The 20909-nt window shown below is 39.3% G+C and overlaps 1 protein-coding gene across 7 annotated transcripts in view; it reads left to right on the forward strand.

Annotated features, from left to right (window-relative positions):
- Positions 1 to 20909, forward strand: part of HDAC9 (histone deacetylase 9) — a 992890-nt gene that overhangs the window by 950313 nt on the left and 21668 nt on the right. For all 7 annotated transcript variants that reach the window (XM_061413649.1, XM_061413654.1, XM_061413650.1 and 4 more), the window contains one exon: positions 20472 to 20619. In XM_061413649.1, the coding sequence (XP_061269633.1) occupies positions 20472 to 20619 (148 nt within the window). The remainder of the gene's footprint in view (positions 1 to 20471; positions 20620 to 20909) is intronic.

Consider the following 20909-nt stretch of genomic DNA (forward strand, 5'->3'; position numbering starts at 1 on the left):
GGCTTGCTAGAATATAAGGGAATATGAAGGATAAAGAAAACATAAGCTGAAATTTAATAGGGAGGAGTAAACAATTGTTGCTGTTCAATAGCTCAGTAAGCAGTAAGTAACACAAAAAGGGAGAGCGTTCCTGGGGCAAATGATGATGGCCGTGCTATAACTGCACAAAAAAGCCTAAGGTGCGTGTAAGAATCAGTAATATGACTTTGATAGATAGTAAAGAGGTCTTATCTTCCTCCTTGGTTCTGGAGGAAGCAAATGCAATTCCTTTCTGGGGGAAAGTATCCTTAATTTAGGCCCTAATTGTATGCAGAGATCAACCTCAACAAAATATGACCTCAGATAAATACATACATGCATATTTAAGTAAATGAATAAAATCAAACACATAAGAACACAAGCCACTAGGGAAAGTCCCCAGAAAAGAGGAACAAAGAACAGTAAACCTTATTTGTGGGGTTAAAATGGAAAAGTGAAAGTGAAGTCGCTCAATCATGTCCGATTCTTTGCGACCCCATAGACTGTAGCCTACCAGGCTCCTCTGTCCATGGGATTTTCCAGGCAGTAGTACCGAGGTGGATTGCCATTTCCTTCTCCAGGGGATCTTCCCAACTCAGGGCTCAAACCCTGGTCTCCCACATTGTAGACAGACGCTTTACCGTCTGAGCCACCAGGGAAATCCCTTGTTAAAGTGGAGGAGGGGCTCTAATTTTTTTTTAATCTATTATTATTATTACTTGAAATTAGAGTTAAAATGGAGGAGGGGCTCTAATTTCAAGTAATAATAATAATAGGTTAAAAATGCTCATTTCTTTCACTCCTCTATAAAACTCCACTAAAAATTAAGAGGATTTTAAGACATACACTCATAGGGATAAATAATGCAAAAGGAAATAATATGACCCTGGAGGACAGATGGCCATCTGTTACTGTCTGGTTTTTGTTCAGTCACTAAGTCACGTCCGACTCTTTGTGACCCCATGAACTGCAACACGCCAGGCTTCCCTGTCCTTGACTGTCTCCTGGAGTTTGCTCAGATTCACGTCCAGTGAGCCAGTGATGCCATTCAACCATCTCATCCTCTGTTGCTCCCTTCTCCTCTTGCCCTCAATCTTTCTCAGCATCAGGGTCTTTTCCAGTGAGTCAGTACTGTCTTAGTAGACCTGAAAAAATCAAATTGTAAACCAGTACTGCGGGCATGTCTCTTCCAGAGAAGGATACATCAGACCCATAGAATTGTTGACTCACACACATAAAACTTTGTACTTTATTTCACTTATTTTAATTTTTCCTAATTCATTATCCCTTTCCTTTCTTCACTTATGTGCCCAACTTAAAAACAATAACATTTAAATTAATTTGCATATCTACCTTTAATCTGCCTTAAAATCTTACCCTTTGACCTTACCAATCTAAGAAATCTCAACCCTGAATATAGTCTTCAAGGGACTCTAACATTGGACCTAAATGAACAGGTCTGCTTAAGATTGTCATGAAGCAGCAATTTGACCTCGTGTACATTTCTGATCACCAAACTCAAGTGGCCCATTATGACTCTATTGTGTTTCTCAGGCCAGTTTTCACTACCTCTCTCAAACTACCTTTTCAAGCCTCACTCTCATCAAACCTCCGTCCAGTCCATCTCACCTTTGCCCTCAATCTCAGCAGCAAACTTTTATTCCAATAAAATGCAGCTACCTAACTGCTTTCTTTGAACTGTTCATTCTCATCAACAATTAAACACCTTAAAATCCCTCCTCTTAAAAACAGACGCCAACAACCTCACATCTTACCATCCCATGGCTCTCAAACCCTCCAGGAGCAAATTCTTGAAAAAGGTTTCTTTCAAATTATCTCCATTTTAGCAGCTACAAATCCCTGTCAGAACCACTGTATTCTCTTTGCAGTCTTGTTCTGGTCACCAGTGGCATTTCTACTGCTCACTTTAAAAAGGGATTTTATTAAGCTGTTTATTTTGAAATAACTAAGTTTACAGAAGAGTTCCAAATATAATAGAGGATTCTCTTATAAGTTCCCCCTGGCTCCCCCTAAGTTAACATCTTGCACAACAATAGCACTATTACATAAACTAAGAGATTAACAGTCATGTAATACTGTTAACTAAACTATAGACTTTCTTTGGATTCAACCAGTTTTTTCCAATAATTTTCTTAGTCTGTTCCAGGATAATAAACACGTTGCATTTAGTTGCCATGCCTCAGTCTCCTCTCATCTATAACAGTTCCTCAGTCTTCTGTACCATTTTTGGCTTTGACACTTCTAAAGAGTACTGGTCAGTTGTTTTGAAAAATGTCTCTAATTATGGGTTTTTCTAAGGTTTCTTCATAATTAGGTTGAGGATATGCATTTTTGGTAAGATTGCCAGAGCAGTGATGTGATATCATTCTTAATGCATCAGATCTGCAGTGCGTAATGTCAATTTGTTTTATTATTGGCAGAGTTAACCTGGATCATTTGATTAAGGAGATCTTCAGTGTAAAGTTAGAATGTCTTCATTTAGAATTAATAAATATATTGGAAAGATACTTTAAGATTATGCAGATACACTCTTTCTCCTCAAACTTTTGCTCTATAGTTTTAGCAGCCATCAGAGGCTGTCACTTGCAAAACTGATTATTCTGTTCCAGTGCCAATTTTCTATTTCCTTTACTCTGTCTTCATTAATTACTTGGAAATTATCTGTAATGAAGAGCTCTTTTCTCTTTCATTTACTAATTTATTCATTATACATTTATATCAGAATGGATCTCAGATATTTATCATATGTGTTATAATCCAGTACCATCATTATTAATTTTTTTTGTTCCAATTGTTCAAGCTCTGGCTATTCACAGATCTTTTAGACTGGCTGCTATGTCCCTTTGACTTGGCTTCAGACAAATACACTCTAACATTCCAGTCTCCCAAAGTCTTTGAATCCCTTCCTTTCATTAAACCAAGCCAGGTTTGACATTTCTAAATCACTTCCTACGGGCCACTTTTTGGTCCATGTTGTAGCCAACCAACCAAAGGAGCCGTTGGAACCCTTCGAAACTCCTCTAGCTGCCAAATTAAATGCAGAATCTCTGCTCAGTGAGCCCACCATCCTTACCTAAATGCTTTTCACACTCTGTATTCTTTTTTTGAGCGTGTAATATGGATAAGTTATTTTAACCGTCTTTACTTCAGTTTTCTCAATTGTAAAATAAGGAAAATGAAATTATCTTACAAGGTGGTATTGAAATGATTACATATGGAGCACATTTTCATAGTCATTATCAGTAGGCACTTAGTAAATATTTCTTATCATTTTACTTAGTTATTTTCCTTCCAGACCATAGCTTCATCGTCATCTCTACATGAATGACAAAAACCTAAACCTTCTGCTCACACCTGAGTTCCAGATGTTTCCTAAACTTCTAGCTCAGCAGCATCCCTTGATGCCACAAAGGCACATCTAGTCAACATGCCCAAAGCCATTGTCACTGTGCTTCCCCCAAGCCTCAGCCTCTTCCAGGTTTATTAGTCTAAGCAGATGGCACCAGTATCCTAGTTTTGCTAGACAGGGATCTAGGGGTTATATTCCTCCTGTTGTTCTTTCCATCTCTGTTCTGTGTCCAATCCATTACCCATCCTGCGTGCTGTCCTTAAACATTTCATTTCTCCAGTTATTTCGACTCCAGTGGCCACCATCCCAAATCGGGTCTTTCTGCTGTACCATTTCTCGATCCTACAAAGTGGTTTACCCACAGCCACTCTTGCTTTCTCCGTTTTTGTTTCTCTTAAGTGATGCAAGAGTGATCTTGTACAAAATAAGGCACATTCATCTCTATACCTCCTTGCTTTAAACCAGAGTTCAGGAAATTCTCTTCTGTACAGGGCTGGACAGTAACTACATAAAGCTTTGTGTTTGAACTGCCTAACTCTTCCATCGTAGCAAGTCATAGCTGATGTGTAATGAGCACGGCTGTGTTTCAGTGAATCTTTATTTATAAAAAAAAAAAAAAGGATGTGGGACCAATTTGGTTTCTGAAAAAGGAAAAATCTGAAGCAAGTAGTATCTGGAATGGGATATTAAAATAACAGACATCAACCAAAACACCAGTTGTAAAGGACACCTAGATTTCTGATTGAGGAGATGCAGGGAGAAATAGTCAACATTTCTGCCACCTGAGGCACAAGTGTGCTGCAGCCACAGCTTCAGACATGCTTTGAAGCCACCAAGTTGTCAGAAGGTGGGGTGGGTGAATGTGGGGAATCAAGGGTTAGGTATGGATAAAATGTGTTCAAGAAATACCAGAATTTAGTACTCAGTTATTATTTCCCAAGAAAGCTGATAAGCAACACATAACTTGCACAAAATGTTTAATATTGATCATTCATCATGGAGACATGTAATATCATGAGTGACATGAACACTGAACACACAGTGTTACTGAATCAGTAGCAGTAAAATGTAGTCATCATTAAAAACAAAACAAAACATGGGACTTCCCTGGCAGTCTAATGGTTAAAACTCCACACTTCTAGTGCAGAGGGTGTAGGTTTGATACCTGGTTGGGGAACTAAAATCCCACTTGCTGCATGGTACCACCAAAAAATAAAAATTAAGTTTTAATGTTTTAGAAAGAAGTAGGCCACAGGCAACCAAAGAAAGAATAAAAGATGAATTAGATTGCTGAGAGAAATATCACTAACCTTAGATATGCAAATGACACCACCCTTATGGCAGAAAGTGAAGAAGAACTAAAGAACCTCTTGATGAAAGTGAAAGAGGAGAGTGAAAAAGTTGGCTTAAAGCTCAGCATTCAGAAAACTAAGATCATGGCATCCGGTCCCATCACTTCATGGCAAATAGATGGGGAAACAGTGGGAATAATGGCTGACTTTATTTTTGGTTGACTGACTCCAAATGGCTGACTCCAAAATCACTGCAGGTGGTGATTGCAGCCATAAAATTAAAAGATGCTTACTCCTTGGAAGGAAAGTTATGACCAACCTAGACAGCATATTAAAAAGCAGACACATTACTTTGTCAACAAAGGTCCATCTAGTCAAGGCTATGGTTTTTCCGGTAGCCATGTATGGATATGAGAGGTGGACTATAAAGAAAGCTGAGCATCGAAGAATTGATGCTTTTGAATTGTGGTGTTGGAGAAGACTCTTGAAAGTCTCTTGGACTGCAAGGAGATCCAAATAGTCCATCCTAAAGGAGATCAGTTCTGGGTGTTCATTGGAAGGACTGATGTTGAAGCTGAGACTCCAGTACTTTAGCCACCTGATGCAAAGAGCTGACTGATTTGAAAAGACCCTGATGCTGGGAAAGATTGAGGGCGGGAGGAGAAGGGGACGACAGAGGATGAGATGGCTGGATGGCATCACCAACTCAGTGGACATGAGTTTCGGTGAACTTCGGGAGCTGGCGATGGATAGGGAGGCCTGGAATGCTGCGGTTCATCGGGTTGCAAAGAGTCGAACACGACTGAGTGACTGAACTGAAGGCCACAGGGAAAAATTTAACAAGTGCAGTTGCAGAAGGTGCGTTTAACCATTACTCATGAAGAATGAATTTTTATTTAGATAAAATGACTGTGCTTTTAGTGTTTAATGTAGTTTTTTAATGAGTTTCCAATTTGAAGTTGTTTGTTTTTTTTTTTTCAAGCTCCAAAGTGAGATAATATTAATTTGTTGATGTGGCTAGAAGAATATCTTGGTTGAAGATGCAGTGTCCTTAGCATACTTTAAGCAAAAAAAAAATTAGTTAATTTTAATAATGGTTTGATAGTTTTCATTTAGTTCATGGAATTAAAGTTTTTGGAGATAAATCTACCAAAAATAAAACTTAGGACTTTAATATAGGTGCTATTATAAATTACAGTGAAAATCTAACACTGACAATACAATCTTTGATTTCCTATTAATACACACATTTACATTTTGCTAGAGCATAGCTTATTTTTAAAGAACAGAAATGCATTTTAGCATTGATTACATAGTACCAAATTCCTTAAATTTTATTAAAAACTTAATAATAATATATAAAAATGTATTGATAGTCTTATCAGTGAAAGATTATGGTATTTTTCTCAAAATTTAAAATAACTCTATGTAAACACAGGGTGAAATGCAATTAAATGAAATACAGAGATTTTAAAATACAACTGATATTGATGATAAAGAAACATTTTCAGCATACCAGTACAAAAATTCTCTCTTTGTTGCCCATTATCAATCATGCTTTAGAAATGTTTGAGAGGACTATTCTATAATAACATTGAACATTTTATAAGTGCGCTTTCTGAATTTTGATTACATTTTTCTTATCAGAATTCACTAGTCAAAATATTCAATAAATGGACCTCTAACCCCACAGATGAAATAACTACATATGTAGGAATTGCCTGTTGATCAGAAATAAAAGGAAACTAAGAAAAAATATACAAATACTTTTTAAAATTTTATTTTACGGGTGTATAGTTTATTTACAGTGTTGTGTTAATTTCTGCCGTATACAGCAAAGTGACTCAGTTATACATACACTTTTTTTCATATTCTTTTCCATTATGGTTTATCACAGGATATTGAATAGGGTTCCCTGTTCGATGCAGTAGGACCTTGTAGCTTATACATTCTATATGTAATAGTTTGCATCTGCTAATCCCAAACCCCTAATGCATTTCTCTCTAACCACCCCTGCCCCCGACAACCAGAAGTCTTTTAGATTATATCTGAGTCTGTTTCTGTTTTGTAGATAAGTTCAATTGTGTCATATTTAGATTCCACATGTCAGTGATACATGGTATTTGTCTTTCTCTTTCTGACTTAACCTCAATTAGTATTATAATCTCTAGGTCCGTGCATGTTCCGGCAGATGAAATTATTTCATTCTTTTGTATGGCTCTGTAGTATTCTGTTATATGCATGTGCCACATATTTATCCAGTCACCTATCAATGGGCACTTAGGTTGTTTCCATGTTTTGGCTATTGTGAATAGCACTGCTATGAACATAGGGGTGCGTGTTTCTATTTTAATTATAGCTTTGTCAGGATGTATGGCGAGGAGTGGGATTGCTGGGTCATATGGCCAGTCTAGTGTTTTGAGGAACCTTCATACTATTTTCCATAGCGGCTGCACCGATTTGCATACCCACCAACGATGTAGAAACAGTGTGGAAGGCTGTTTGGGGGCACTGAACAGCAGACAATGAAGGCCTGTGATCCTAGCAGGAAACAAGGAAAGAGACAGAAAATTATTCCAATTGCGTGGACTTACTAATAAGTGGCAAGTTCCAGGTGGAGCATAGGGAGAGAGACTTCAAATAGTAAGTCTAGCAGTTTTTCTGAGTTGAAGATAAAGTGGTCAGAGTTTGGGGAAATTGAAGTGACTGGAATTTTTGAACCAGAATATTTGGGGTGAAGTTGCTACACAAAGAAAGAGCTCTGTGTATCTATAAGTTTCCTTAAGCAGTTGTCTTATTTACCTTTCCATACATGAGGTGAAACTCCACAAGGTTGGGGAACTAACCAGTGGAAAACTGTAGGTTAAACAATTCAAGGACTTCAAACAGAACTGGGGATAGTTTTCATTCCCACTATCTAGTGTAGAACGATCTTGTAATATACAAGGCATCATGTAGAGATATCAAATGATCTCATCTTAGTTACAGGGCTAAACTAATTTTATACTAAAGCCTGCCCTGGAATTGGTCTAACAGAGTACAAGTACCCTAAAAAAGTTCATACTGATTTCAAGTAATTTAACTGCATGCTCAAACAAAGCCCAGTGCTTTCAAAGAACACAACAAAATTCAACTAAAAATGTTCAAATTAACATCAAGCATCTAAATGAAAATTACCACCCCAACAATGAAGTAGGAAAATATGACCTAGAACCAGAAGACAAATCAGTTAATAGAAACTGACTCAGTAATGCAAAGTATGATGAAATTAGCAGATGAGAATGTTACTTCCAATGTAAAGAGGAAAGTGCAAACAGTGCAGAGAAAACTGAAAAACGCAAAAAAAAAAGTTTTAGAGACAACTTTTTTTAAATTTGAAATTTAAAAATTCTGCAACCTAGAAGGATTATTGGTAGATTATATATTATAGAAGACAAAAAAAGCGGGGGGCGGGGGGCGGAGGCGGGGGTTGGAAACAGTGAAGTTGAAGAACAGAAAGTATCCAAAGTGAAGAATAGAGAGAAAAATACTGAAAAAAGTATATTAGTGGTATATGGAACAGTATGACTCATTTTAATATACCTATAATTGGAGTCCCACAAAAGGCAGCATTGGGGGAAATATTTGAAGAAATAATGGCAAAATATTTCATAAATCTGCTGAAAATTACACATCCACAAATCCAAGAAATTTGATCAGTCACTGGCAGAATAAATATGAATAAAATCACACTGAGGAACATCAAAGAAACCAGACAAAAGAAAAAGCATATACGTACATTTAAAGAAACCAAGACAAAGATGATAAAGAAATTTTGGTGGTTGGGGAGCAGGCTATGCAGCAAGAGATCTTAGTTCCCCAACCAGGGATCGAACCCACGCCCCCTGCAGTGTAAGCAGGAGTCCTAACCACTGGGCCTCCAGGGCATTCCAATGAAGAAATCTTTGACTCTCAAAAATATTATGTTAAAGTGAAAGACAATAAAAGACTACATAGTATATGGTTCCATTTGTATGAAATTCTAGAAAAGGCAGTAGTACAATGGCAGAGTTTTAGTGATTGTTAGGGACCAAGAAGAAAATAAGAACTCCAAAGAGCCGAAAAAGAACTTTTTGGGTTGAAGAGAATATTATATGCTTTAATTGTTATAGTGGTTATCGGACTGCATGCATCTACCAGAATGCATCATAACCTGCCTTTAAAGCTGGTAAGTTTGCTTGACTATATAAAACTATACCTCAATGAAGCTGATAAGAAATAGCCATGAAATGAAGCAAAAATATAATCTTTGGAACTTTTAAAGAATTACAATTACAAGAAACATTGTTTACAAAAGGAAAACATTTAAATTGATCCCTAAAAAAGCAAAGGAATCAATGAACGTACTAAAGAATAAGCACTCAAATCATGTACAAGATTTGATTTTGAAAATCTGTAACTAGGTTTTCAAAGATGTATATTTGTTGATAGAATCATTGATATAATTATTCTTAGTGGGATAAATTTATTTTCTGTCCTGTAATGTAATGAAATTTGACAAGTCAAATGATTTTGCAGTACCTAAATTTGGTGAATAAAATTTGAAGTTACAAATGGAGAAAACTTTTTTGATAAGTTTGGCTTACATAAAATATTTGCCAAAGGTACTCAGAAAGGAGGAAAAGGATAGTTGTCATGAAAATATTTGGTATGAAGTACGTCAGTATTTTAAAAATTGGAAGTGAAAATATTCCACATTTAGCATATACTGCTCTGAGCTTGACAGATAGCACTGCACTTGTAGAGATAGTATTTGTCTACCAGAAATATTCGTCTCTCAAGAAAAGTAAAGATGCCACCATTTAAAATTCTTTGTAATAGTCTCCTTTGAAGAAAATTTCAGGCAATTTTATGAATCTAAAACATTTAGACCATGTTGAAACAAAAAACACCACTGATACTGTATCAGTAAGATATATGACCACAAAACTGATTGACATATATGAACATTTACTAAAAGTCATAATTTGATTTGTTGTTTTCTAATGTTTAATGTTTTAAGAGTTGGTTGAATGCTTTGGCATATATGAATTGTGCTATTTTTATTTTTTAGAATAAATAACAGATAGCTAGTTGTGAAAGTAATTTTTGAATAGTACTTTTTTTATAGGCCCACAGATTAAAGATAAATTTGTTGACTAATAAGTATTTCTGCAACATATAATTTTTATTTTTAGCCCCATTTTAAATCTCAAAATTGCCCCAACATGGATGAAGAATTACCTGATCATTCTGTTTATACACCAACTTCCAATATATCTCTGTTTTTGCATATATACAGTGCATTGGATCCCAGAAAAGTCCATTTAGCTTAAAAAAATATATCTTCCTGAACCTGAAAGAGATCACAGTGTGGAACTCCTGGGCTGCCAGTGGGAACATTTACTCTTTTCTGAGGATTTAGTATTCTAAAACGGGAGCAAAGTTATCAGACGTGTTTTATAAGGACTCTCATAGCAGTGTGGGTGATAAATTGAATGAGAATAGACAGGAAGAATACAGAAATGAATTTCAAAAGCGTTAGCAATCTCTGAGCTCTGGAGAATCCCTGAACCTAGCCCATTGTAAATTCTAAAGGAAATCAACCCTGAACATTCATTGAAAGGACTGATGCTGAAGCTGAAGCTCCAATACTTTGGCCACCTGATGGGAAGAGGTGACACACTAGAAAAAACTCTCATGCTGGGAAAGATCGAAGGCAAAAGGAGAAGAGGGTGGCAGAAGAGGAGATGGTTAGATAGCATCACTGACTCAATGGACATGAATTTGAGCAAACTCCAGGAGATAGTGAAGGACAGGGAAGCCTGGTGTGCTGCGCACCGTGGGGTCACAGACAGTGGGACACGACTTAGCGACTGAACAACAACAACAACAATAGGCCCCTTGTAAGTTTCAGGTGTTAATCTCTAAGGTTGAAGGAGCTGGAAGAACTTTATGTCAGTGCCAGCTTCTTTTCCTATGGTAACATGGTATGTAATGACAAAAGAGGTCATCACTTAAGTGGCAAGAACATATTGGAGAAGTGAGTCTGAGGCTCCCAGTGGTGATGGAAGGGTGAGATTGTGTTATCAAGAGGTTTTCAGAATCTCACAAGGCTTTGGTTGGGAAAACATCTGGTGGATGTGTTATTTCTAACACCGACCACAGACCTTCATGTGTCAACAAGTACCTATTTTTCCAAATTGATCATTATCAAAAGTCTGGTTTATGCAGAAGTCTGATAACACAGCCCCTGCCCGAAGTCCTCTCATGGCTCCTGTCTGACCCACTGGGTCCCCCGCCTCTAATTCTTGACTGTCTGCATTCTGATATCTAGTTTTTACCTTTTAGATTCATTCTTTGATTTACCTTTTACCAAATAATGAGACCAAATAACTACCCCCTCAAGAAGTGCTGAACAGTGGGAAGATTAACAGAGTAGGAAAAATTAGTCAGGATAGAATATATGATCAAAGAGGGATTGTCTATGTCCAGTTTTAATGGAAAGCCTCTCTCTTTTGCCAGTTTTATTTCCTTAGGAGAACAACACACTGGTGGCTGGTTACTAATATTCTACTTTATGAACAGCAGCTCTTGGAAAAGCAGTAAATCTTGCTTCATTTCTCTTACGTGCTAATGGGGCTGTTATTCCCATGCCAACAGATAGGACTTTTCTAGCACATGTGTTTCTGTAGGGAAAAACAAAAAAACTACCCATCACATGAAAATATAACCCATAAATTGTGTGGTTTGAATTGACTACGTATTGCACAGTCTTCCTATACATACCTCCATTTTAATTCTTCTTCTTTATAAAGAGATAGTCATATATAGATCAGATCAGATCAGGTCAGTCGCTCAGTCGTGTCAGACTCTTTGCGACCCCATGAACCGCAGCATGCCAGGCCTCCCTGAAAATCACCAACTCCTGGAGTTCACTGAGATTCACGTCCATCGAGTCAGTGATGCCGTCCAGCCATCTCATCCTCTGTCATCCCCTTCTCCTCTTGCCCCCAATCCCTCCCAGAATCAGAGTCTTTTCCAATGAGTCAACTCTTCTCATGAGGTGGCCAAAGTACTGGAGTTTCAGCTTTAGCATCATTCCTTCCAAAGAAATCCCAGGCTGATCTTCAGAATGGACTGGTTGGATCTTCTTGCAGTCCAAGGGACTCTCAAGAGTCTTCTCCAACACCACAGTTCAAATGCATCAATTCTTTGGCGCTCAGCCTTCTTCACAGTCCAACTCTCACATCCATACATGACCACAGGAAAAACCATAGCCTTGACTAGACGAACCTTTGTTGGCAAAGTAATGTCTCTGCTTTTGCATATGCTATCTAGGTTGGTCATTACTTTCCTTCCAAGGAGTAAGCATCTTTTAATTTCATGGCTGCAGTCACCATCTGCAGTGATTTTGGAGCCCAGAAAAATAAAGTCTGACACTGTTTCCACTGTTTCCCCATCTATTTCCCATGAAGTGATGGGACCAGATGCCATGATCTTCGTTTTCTGAATGGTGAGCTTTAAGCCAACTTTTTCACTCTCCACTTTCACTTTCATCAAGAGGCTTTTGAGTTCCTCTTCACTTTCTGCCATAAGGGTGGTGTTATCTGCATATCTGAGGTTATTGATATTTCTCCCGGCAGTCTTGATTCCAGCTTGTGTTTCTTCCAGTCCAGAGTTTCTCACGATGGACTTTGCATATAAGTTAAATAAACAGGGTGACAGTATACAGCCTTGACGTACTCCTTTTCCTATTTGGAACCAGTCTGTTGTTCCATGTCCAGTTCTAACTGTTGCTTCCTGACCTGCATACAAATTTCTCAAGAGGCAGATCAGGTGGTCTGGTATTCCCATCTCTTTCAGAATTTTCCACAGTTTATTGTGATCCACACAGTCAAAGGTTTTGGCATAGTCAATAAAGCAGAAATAGATGTTTTTCTGGAACTCTCTTGCTTTTTCCATGATCCAGTGGATGTTGGCAATTTGATCTCTGGTTCCTCTGCCTTTTCTAAAACCAGCTTGAACATCAGGAAGCTCACGGTTCACATATTGCTGAAGCCTGGCTTGGAGAATTTCGAGCATTACTTTACTAGTGTGTGAGAGGAGTGCAGTTGTGCAGTGGTTTGAGCTTTCTTTGTCATTGCCTTTCTTTGGGATTGGAATGAAAATTGACCTTTTCCAGTCCTGTGGCCACTGCTGTTTTTCAAATTTGCTGGCATGTTGAGTGCAGCGCTTTCACAGCATCATCTTTCAGGATTTGGAATAGCTCAACTGGAATTCTATCACCTCCACTAGCTTTGCTTGTAGTGATGTTTTCTAAGGCCCATTTTTTTAAGATCTTTTTTGTACAGTTCTTCTGTGTATTCTTGCCATCTCTTCTTAATATCTTCTGCCTCTGTTAGGTCCATACCATTTCTGTCCTTTATCAACATTATTAATGTAGAATATTTCCCTTGTTTTTATAGGCATTGCTAAAGGCTATATTTAATTTAAAGTCTGGGATTATTTCTGAGTGAAGAATTTTATACATTTGGATAAAAGCCAAGCTTTGAATATTTAATCTTAACTTAGCAGGATATTTAATACACAATAAATTTTATTGCAAAGGTCTCAGCTATTTAAGATCTGACTCAGTACTCACATACATAAAGACTAAACTTTGAAGGATCATTGTCATTTCTACTGAATGATTTTATTAAAATTACCCTTCTGTCCTGATTGTGTTTGGGGAATAAAGATGTTTCTTACTGAGGGAAAAATACAATGCTTGAAAATTAAAACTCTGGGTTATTCTGATGTGCCATATTGTCTAAAACAATTTGCTGACCTCTTCAGGGGTTCACAGCCTCACAGAAATGTGAGGTTTTCTGCTGTAACAAATTTATCCTGATAATATCCAAGAGTGATACGTAACATGAAATCAGAAGAATCACAACCATTTATAATTAGAGCTGCTGCTGCTAAGTCGCTTCAGTTGTGTCTGACTCTGTGCCACCCCATAAACGGCAGCCCACCAGGCTCCCCTGTCCCTGGGATTCTCCAGGCAAGAACACTGGAGTGGGTTGCCATTTCCTTCTCCAATGCATGAAAGTGAAAAGTGAAAGTGAAGTCGCTCAGTCACGTCCAACTCTTCGCGACCCCATGGACTGCAGCCCACCAGGCTGCTCCACCCATGGGATTTTCCAGGCAAAGGTACTGGAGTGGGGTGCCATCGCCTTCTCCAATAATTAGAGCAGGAAGAGATCTTTCACTATCATCAGTCCCACCACTATCATTTTATGAATGTGGACATTGTTCCCAGATGACTTCTTTGGGCTAGTATGGGGTCCTCAATCTATAAATCCTGACTTTCAGAGTTCCCTTTAGAGCCCAAAATAATCAAGAGAAAAATTTCACACAATTAGCTTAGTCAAAAGACCTTCCAGTGACACCAGGCAACTCTTGGTGGTAATTGCATGAAACAGGCCTCTGATTCTCTTCTCAGTTTGGTACCTGGTTTGAAGAAAACTACCCACATGGACCGTGGGAACTCTAGCAATACAGTTCTGTAACAGACAGCCCTAAAGGCCTCAGAAACTTGCGGTAGGCTCCACAGGCTCAAGGCGGACTGTGCCTGACAGTGCCTTCAGCAAAGTGGTAGGAAACACATGACTTTAAAAAGGGATACTCTTCTGTGAGCACTTGTCTCCAGTTTCAAGACGCTTCATCAGTGAAGTGACCAGGCGTTTTCAGTAGACTGAGAAATGAAGGTAATGAGAAATGACTAGTCTGTACATGGTTGTCTCACAAGGTGTGAAAAACCCATGCCATAAAGTCAGAGAAAGGTAGATCAACTGAGTCACATATCTAAGGAAGAAAGGTAATTGTTATTACCAAAGATCATTTCTTTGATATAATATATAAAACTGTTTTGCCATGTACATAATTCTTTTCAGATTTCATATACTGAGTCTATTTGTATATTTTTATGGGTGGTGTGGATGTGACTGGTGATAGAAGCAAGGACCGATGCTATAAAGAGCAATATTGCATAGGAACCTGGAATGTCAGGTCCATGAATCAAGGCAAATTGGAAGTGGTCAAACAAGAGATGGCAAGAGTGAACGTCAACATTCAAGGAATGAGCAAACTAAAATGGACTGGAATGGGTGAATTTAACTCAGATGACCATTATATCTACTACTGTGGGCAGGAATCCCTTAGAAGAAATGGCTGCTACTGCACACAGTCGTGTCCAACTCTGTGCGACCCCATAGACGGCAGCCCACCAGGCTGTGCCGTCCCTGGGATTCTCCAGGCAAGAGCACTGGAGTGGGTTGCCATTTCCTTCTCCAATGCATGAAAGTGAAAAGTGAAAGTGAAGTCGCTCAGTCGTGTCCGACTCTTAGCGACCCCATGGACTGCAGCCTACCAGGCTCCTCTATCCATGGGATTTTCAGGCAAGAGTACTGGAGTGGGGTGCCAGAAGAAATGGGAGTAGCCATCATATTCAACAAAAGAGTCTGAAATGCAGTACTTGGATGCAATCTCAACAACAACAGAATGATATCTGTTCATTTGCAAGGCAAACCATTCAATATCACGGTGATCCAAGCCTATGCCCCAGCCAGTAATGCTGAAGAAGCTGAAGTTGAATGCTTCTATGAAGACCTATAAGAACTTTTAGAACTAACACTCAGAAAAGATGTCCTTTTCATTATAGGGGACTGGAATACAAAAGTAGGAAGTCAAGAAATACCTGGAGTAACAGGCAAATGTGGCCTTGGAGTACAGAATGAAGCAGGGCAAAGGCTAATAGAGTTTTGCCAAGAGAACGCACTGGTCATAGCAAACACCCTCTTCCAACAACACAAGAGAAGACTCTACACATGGACATCACCAATGGTCAACACCTGAATCAGATTGATTATATTCTTTGCAGCCAAAGATGGAGAAGCTCTATAGAGTCAGCAAAAACAAGACTGGGAGCTGACTATGGCTCAGATCATGAACTCCTTATTGCCAAATTCAGACTTAAATTGAAGAAAGTAGGGAAAACCACTAGGCCATTCAGGTATGACCTAAATCAAAACCCATATGATTATACAGTGGAAGTGAGAAATAGATTTAAGGGACTAGATCTGATAGAGTGCCTGATGAACTATGGACAGAGGTTCGTGACATTGTACAGGAAACAGGGATCAAGACCATCCCCATGGAAAAGAAATGCAAAAAAGCAAAATGGCTTCTGAGAAGGCCTTACAAATAGCTGTGAAAAGAAGAGAAGTGAAAAGCAAAGGAGAAAAGAAAAGATATTCCCATCGAATGCAGAGTTCCAAAGAATAGCAAAGAGAGATTAAAAAAAAAAAAAAAGGCTTCCTCAGCAATCAATGCAAAGATAGAGGAAACAACAGAATGGGAAAGACTAGAGATCACTTCAAGAAAATTAGAGATACCAAGGGAACATTTCATGCAAAGATGGGCTCGATAAAGGACAGAAATGGTATGGACCTAACAGAAGCAGAAGATATTAAGAAGAGGTAGCAAGAATACACAGAACTATACCAAAAAGACCTTCATGATCTAGATAACCACAGTGGTGTGATCACTTACCTAGAGCCAGACATCCTGGAATGTGAAGTCAAGTGGGCCTTAGAAAGCATCAATACAAGCAAAGCTAGTGGAGGTGATGGAATTCCAGTTGAGCTACTCCAAATCCTGAAAGATGATGCTGTGAAAGTTCTACACTCAATATGCCAGCAAATTTGGAAAACTCAGCAGTGGCCACAGGACTGGAAAAGGTCAGTTTTCATTCCAATCCCAAAGAAAGGCAATGACAAAGAATGCTCAAACCACCGCACAATTGCACTCCTCTCACATGCTAGTAAAGTAATGCTCAAAATTCTCCAAGCCAGGCTTCAGCAATACGTGAACTGTGAACTTCCTGATGTTCAAGCTGGTTTTAGGAAAGACAGAGGAACCAGAGATCAAATTGCCAACATCCACTGGATCATGGAAAAAGCAAGAGAGTTCCAGAAAAACATCTATTTCTGCTTTATTGATTATGCCAAAGCCTTTGACTGTGTGGATCACAATAAACTGGAAAATTCTGAAAGAGCTAGGAATAATAGACCACCTGACCTGCCTCTTGAGAAACATATATACAGGTCAGGAAGCAACAGTTAGAACTGGACATGGAACAACAGACTGGTTCCAAATAGAAAAAGGAGTACACCAAGGCTGTATATTGTCACCCTGCTTATTTAACTTATATGCAGAGTCCATCATGAGAAACGCTGGGCTGGAAGAAGCACAATCTGGAATCAAGATTGCCAGGAGAAATATCAATAACCTCAGATATGCAGATGACACCACCCTTATGGCAGAAAGTGAAGAGGAACTCAAAAGCCTCTTGATGAAAGTGAAAGAGGAGAGTGAAAAAGTTGGCTTAAAGCTCAACATTCAGAAAATGAAGATCATGGCATCTGGTCCCATCACTTCATGGGAAATAGATGGGGAAACAGTGGAAACAGTGTCAGACTTTATTTTTCTGGGCTCCAAAATCACTGCAGATGGTGACTGCAGCCATGAAATTAAAAGACGCTTACTCCTTGGAAGGAAAGTTATGACCAACCTAGACAGCATATTGAAAAGCAGAGACATTACTTGCCAACAAGGTCCATCTAGTCAAGGCTATGGTTTTTCCAGTGGTCACGTATGGATGTGAGAGTTGGCCTGTGAAGAAAGCTGAGTAGTGAAGAATAGATGCGTTTGAACTGTGGTGTTAGAGAAGACTCTTGGGGGTCCCTTCGACTGCAAGGAGATCCAACCAGTCCATCCTAAAGGAAACCAGTCCTGGGTGTTCGTTTGAAGGACTGATGCTGAGGCTGAAACTCCAATACTTTGGCCACCTCATGCGAAGAGTTGACTCATTGGAAAAGACTCTGATGCTGGGAGGGATTGGGGGCAGGAGGAGAAGGGGACCACAGAGGATGAGATGGCTGGATGGCATCACCAACTCGATGCACATGAGTTTGGGTGAACTCCAGGAGTTGGTGATGGACAGAGAGGCCTGGCGTGCTGTGATTCATGGGGTTGCAAAGTGTCAGACACGACTGAGTGACTGAAATGAACTGAACTGAAGGGAGATGATACAGCAGGACCAAATATAGGAGGACAGGAGCTCACAGAGGAAGAAACATTCTGGACTCAGGCAGTCCTGGGTGAGGATTTCCACTCCTCTGCTTGTTAGCCTTGTGTTCTTAGAGAAAAAATTATCTAACGTTGTATATTTAATTGTCATGAAGATTAAATTATACATGTGACAGTACCTAGCACAGTCCTTGGCACATACTGCGAGCTCAATAACACTAGTTTCCTATTATCTATAATATAACCTCTAAAATCACCTGTTGTTTATTTGTGAGAGGTCTCACATTTGTCACTCCAGAGAAAAAGTAAGTGATGATTTCCAGAATCACCTGCTTTTTGTGAATTTCATGTGCTACAATAATGACTAATAATAATATTTTGTGAAAGCACTTACAGATGGAATTTGACATTTCCAACTTGGGTAACATGATAATGACATTGTGATGTAGAGAAATTAGGTTCTAGGATTGGAACTGTCAATTGAGGATAATCTTTCAAAGTTGAGAGAGGTAGGAAGCTATTAAAGACAAGATACATTTCCATTGCTCACCTCCTAAGCCTCTCTTTAGTCCATCTCTTTATTTTTGTTCTGTCCCTTATTTTTATTTTAGACATCATATTTCCTGCCTGTATTTTTGCCAAGATGCGAAATTGGTTTTCCTGCCACCACTCTCATCATCTGCTGATCAGTTGTCCATAATCTCTCCAGAAGGGTTTTTGAGAAATTTAAACCTGATGCTCTGCCTCTTCTGTTTAACATGGCCCCTCATCACCCACAAGTTGAAGGCCAAAGTCACTGACATGTTCTGTGAGACTGTGTGTTTAATTAGCCCTTGCCTACCACAGCAGTCTCTCTCATTGGGTTCCATCCTGCCCACATTCCACTTGTGCCTGGCAGTGGGGCTTGTTACCCTGGTGAAAAAGAGAGACTTGGATCTCTGCACATTTCTGTACGCTATTTGCTCTTCTAGGAATGCCTCACCACCACCATCTTCCTCTGTTTGAGCTTGACTAACTTCTGATGGTCTTTCAAATACTTGGTCAAGTGTTATTTTTTCTGGCAAGTTTTTGCTCATCTTCCTGGCCTCAAAAGTATACATTCTTCTTATTACTGAGAGGAATCTCAGGATCAGTCAGGCCTTTTCCACATAGAATTGTCATGACTCATTAACTCAAAGAGCTTTCTCAACTAGACCATGAATTCCTTGCTGTTAGGGAAGCATCTTTGTGTCCTTCAACATCTAGCACAACCTTGGCTTTCAAAAAATGTTACTTCGTGCATGCGTTCATTTAGAATTTCTATCATTTGGTCCAAATTAAAAACCTTCTGGCTTTGGTCAGACAAGGTGATCCCAACAATAAAGTTGTAGTAGTAGATAACTCTGTCAGAAGGTTCTGATGACACGAGGGGTAGATGGGGAGACTGGGCCTCCCCCACTCGCATGATGTGACATCCAGTCCTTTGTGAAGCAGTAAGGTAAGGAAAGGCCAACCATGAAAAGTTAGGTATAGCTGGAAAGAATCTGAGGTTATCCCACTGTTTTTGAGAAGCAGAAATGAAGTGCCAAAGGGCCTTGCCAGCCTGTTAGGATGGTTAGAGGCAGAACTGGGGCAAGAACCCAGTTATCTTACCCCCCAATCCAGTAATCACCCACTTGTGTTTTCTACTCTAGCATGACTTCTGTTTATTTAGTTTTGGGAAATAAGCTACTTACCATGCCAACTTCCCACTTAATTGGTCAGGCTGCCGAGATTTTTCTTACCTGGGGAGGCGAGTCATGTCAGCACCTAGGGAGATTCTCCTGCTTTGTTTTGGGGCTATGGAACACTTCACAAAGGAAAAAAAATAGCATAGGGGCTGCAAAAAGACTGTTGACTCTATTCTTTCATGTATATCCCACTGGCATGTTCTCATGAAATTGCCTCCTATTTTCCTCTCATTTTCCTTCCCCTGCCTTCCTTAAAAAAAGAAACATCCGTATAACTTATGGAAGGGCGCCAACATCAGCCAATGCATATATTAAAGTTTTAAATCAGTTATTGTTCTAGTACACACCCTGGGGTTGAGAAAGAAAGAACATCCAGGACTAACAAACCTGATTGTTCTGGCAAAGTTGCCATTCAATTCCTGCTGGCATTTCTAGGCTTTTCTTTTCATTTAATATTCCAACCTCATTAAAAAAAAAGTTAATGGCTCAAGTAGCAGTTTTTCACATTACTACTTCATTCAGTTTCTCTGTAAGAGTTCTACCTCCCAGTCTCGTGAGGCTTACCCAGAGGGCACAATCCCCAGAGTTTGCTTACTTAGATGCAGAGACAGCTGTCAGTCTGAGGGTGAGTTCATTAGACCATGGATTATTTCTCACTATATTAACTTCTGAGCAAGGGAGAGACTCAGGCTTGGGAATATGAACCCTTCACAACTTGGCATTCTAGGCTGAGAAAAAGACTTAATCATAAAGTTAAGAAATCAAATTACAACTGCGTATAACTTTGTGAACTTTTTTTTGTATTTTTATAACACTCTGAATTTTAACTTAACAACTACTCTGAGTTGAACCTATACATGTATTCTGATTAATACTGTTTGAACGAAAATTCCTATACAGTATGACGCATGTTTTTTCTTTTTTTTTTAGGCAAATACTGGAAGTCGGTAAGGATGGTGGCGATGCCAAGGGGCTGTGCTCTGGCTGGGGCCCAGCTGCAAGAGGAGACAGAGACTGTTTCTGCCCTGGCCTCCCTGACAGTGGACGTGGAACAGCCCTTTGCTCAAGAAGACAACAGGTAGGACTCCAACATGGAGAGGGGGGATCATTGATTTCGGTTACATCCAGGCTCATCATGAGCACTCATGAACCTCTCTCCAGCCTCTTCCCCTGACTCCTCCACCACCTGTCTTCTCAGAAGCCATAGAGGCCACAGCGCATGCTGTCAGCTCTTAGGAATTGACGTGTTTCATTCTCCATGAGAAGCACAGAGCTGGAGCATGTGGCTGCAGTTCACAGAGAGATAGAGGGATGAGAAGGTGAGAAAAGTCACTCCTTGGTAGATAATTTTGTGCAGATCATTATGGA

Source organism: Bos javanicus, chromosome 4 (genome assembly GCF_032452875.1).
Source record: "Bos javanicus breed banteng chromosome 4, ARS-OSU_banteng_1.0, whole genome shotgun sequence".
Lineage (NCBI taxonomy): Eukaryota > Metazoa > Chordata > Mammalia > Artiodactyla > Bovidae > Bos > Bos javanicus.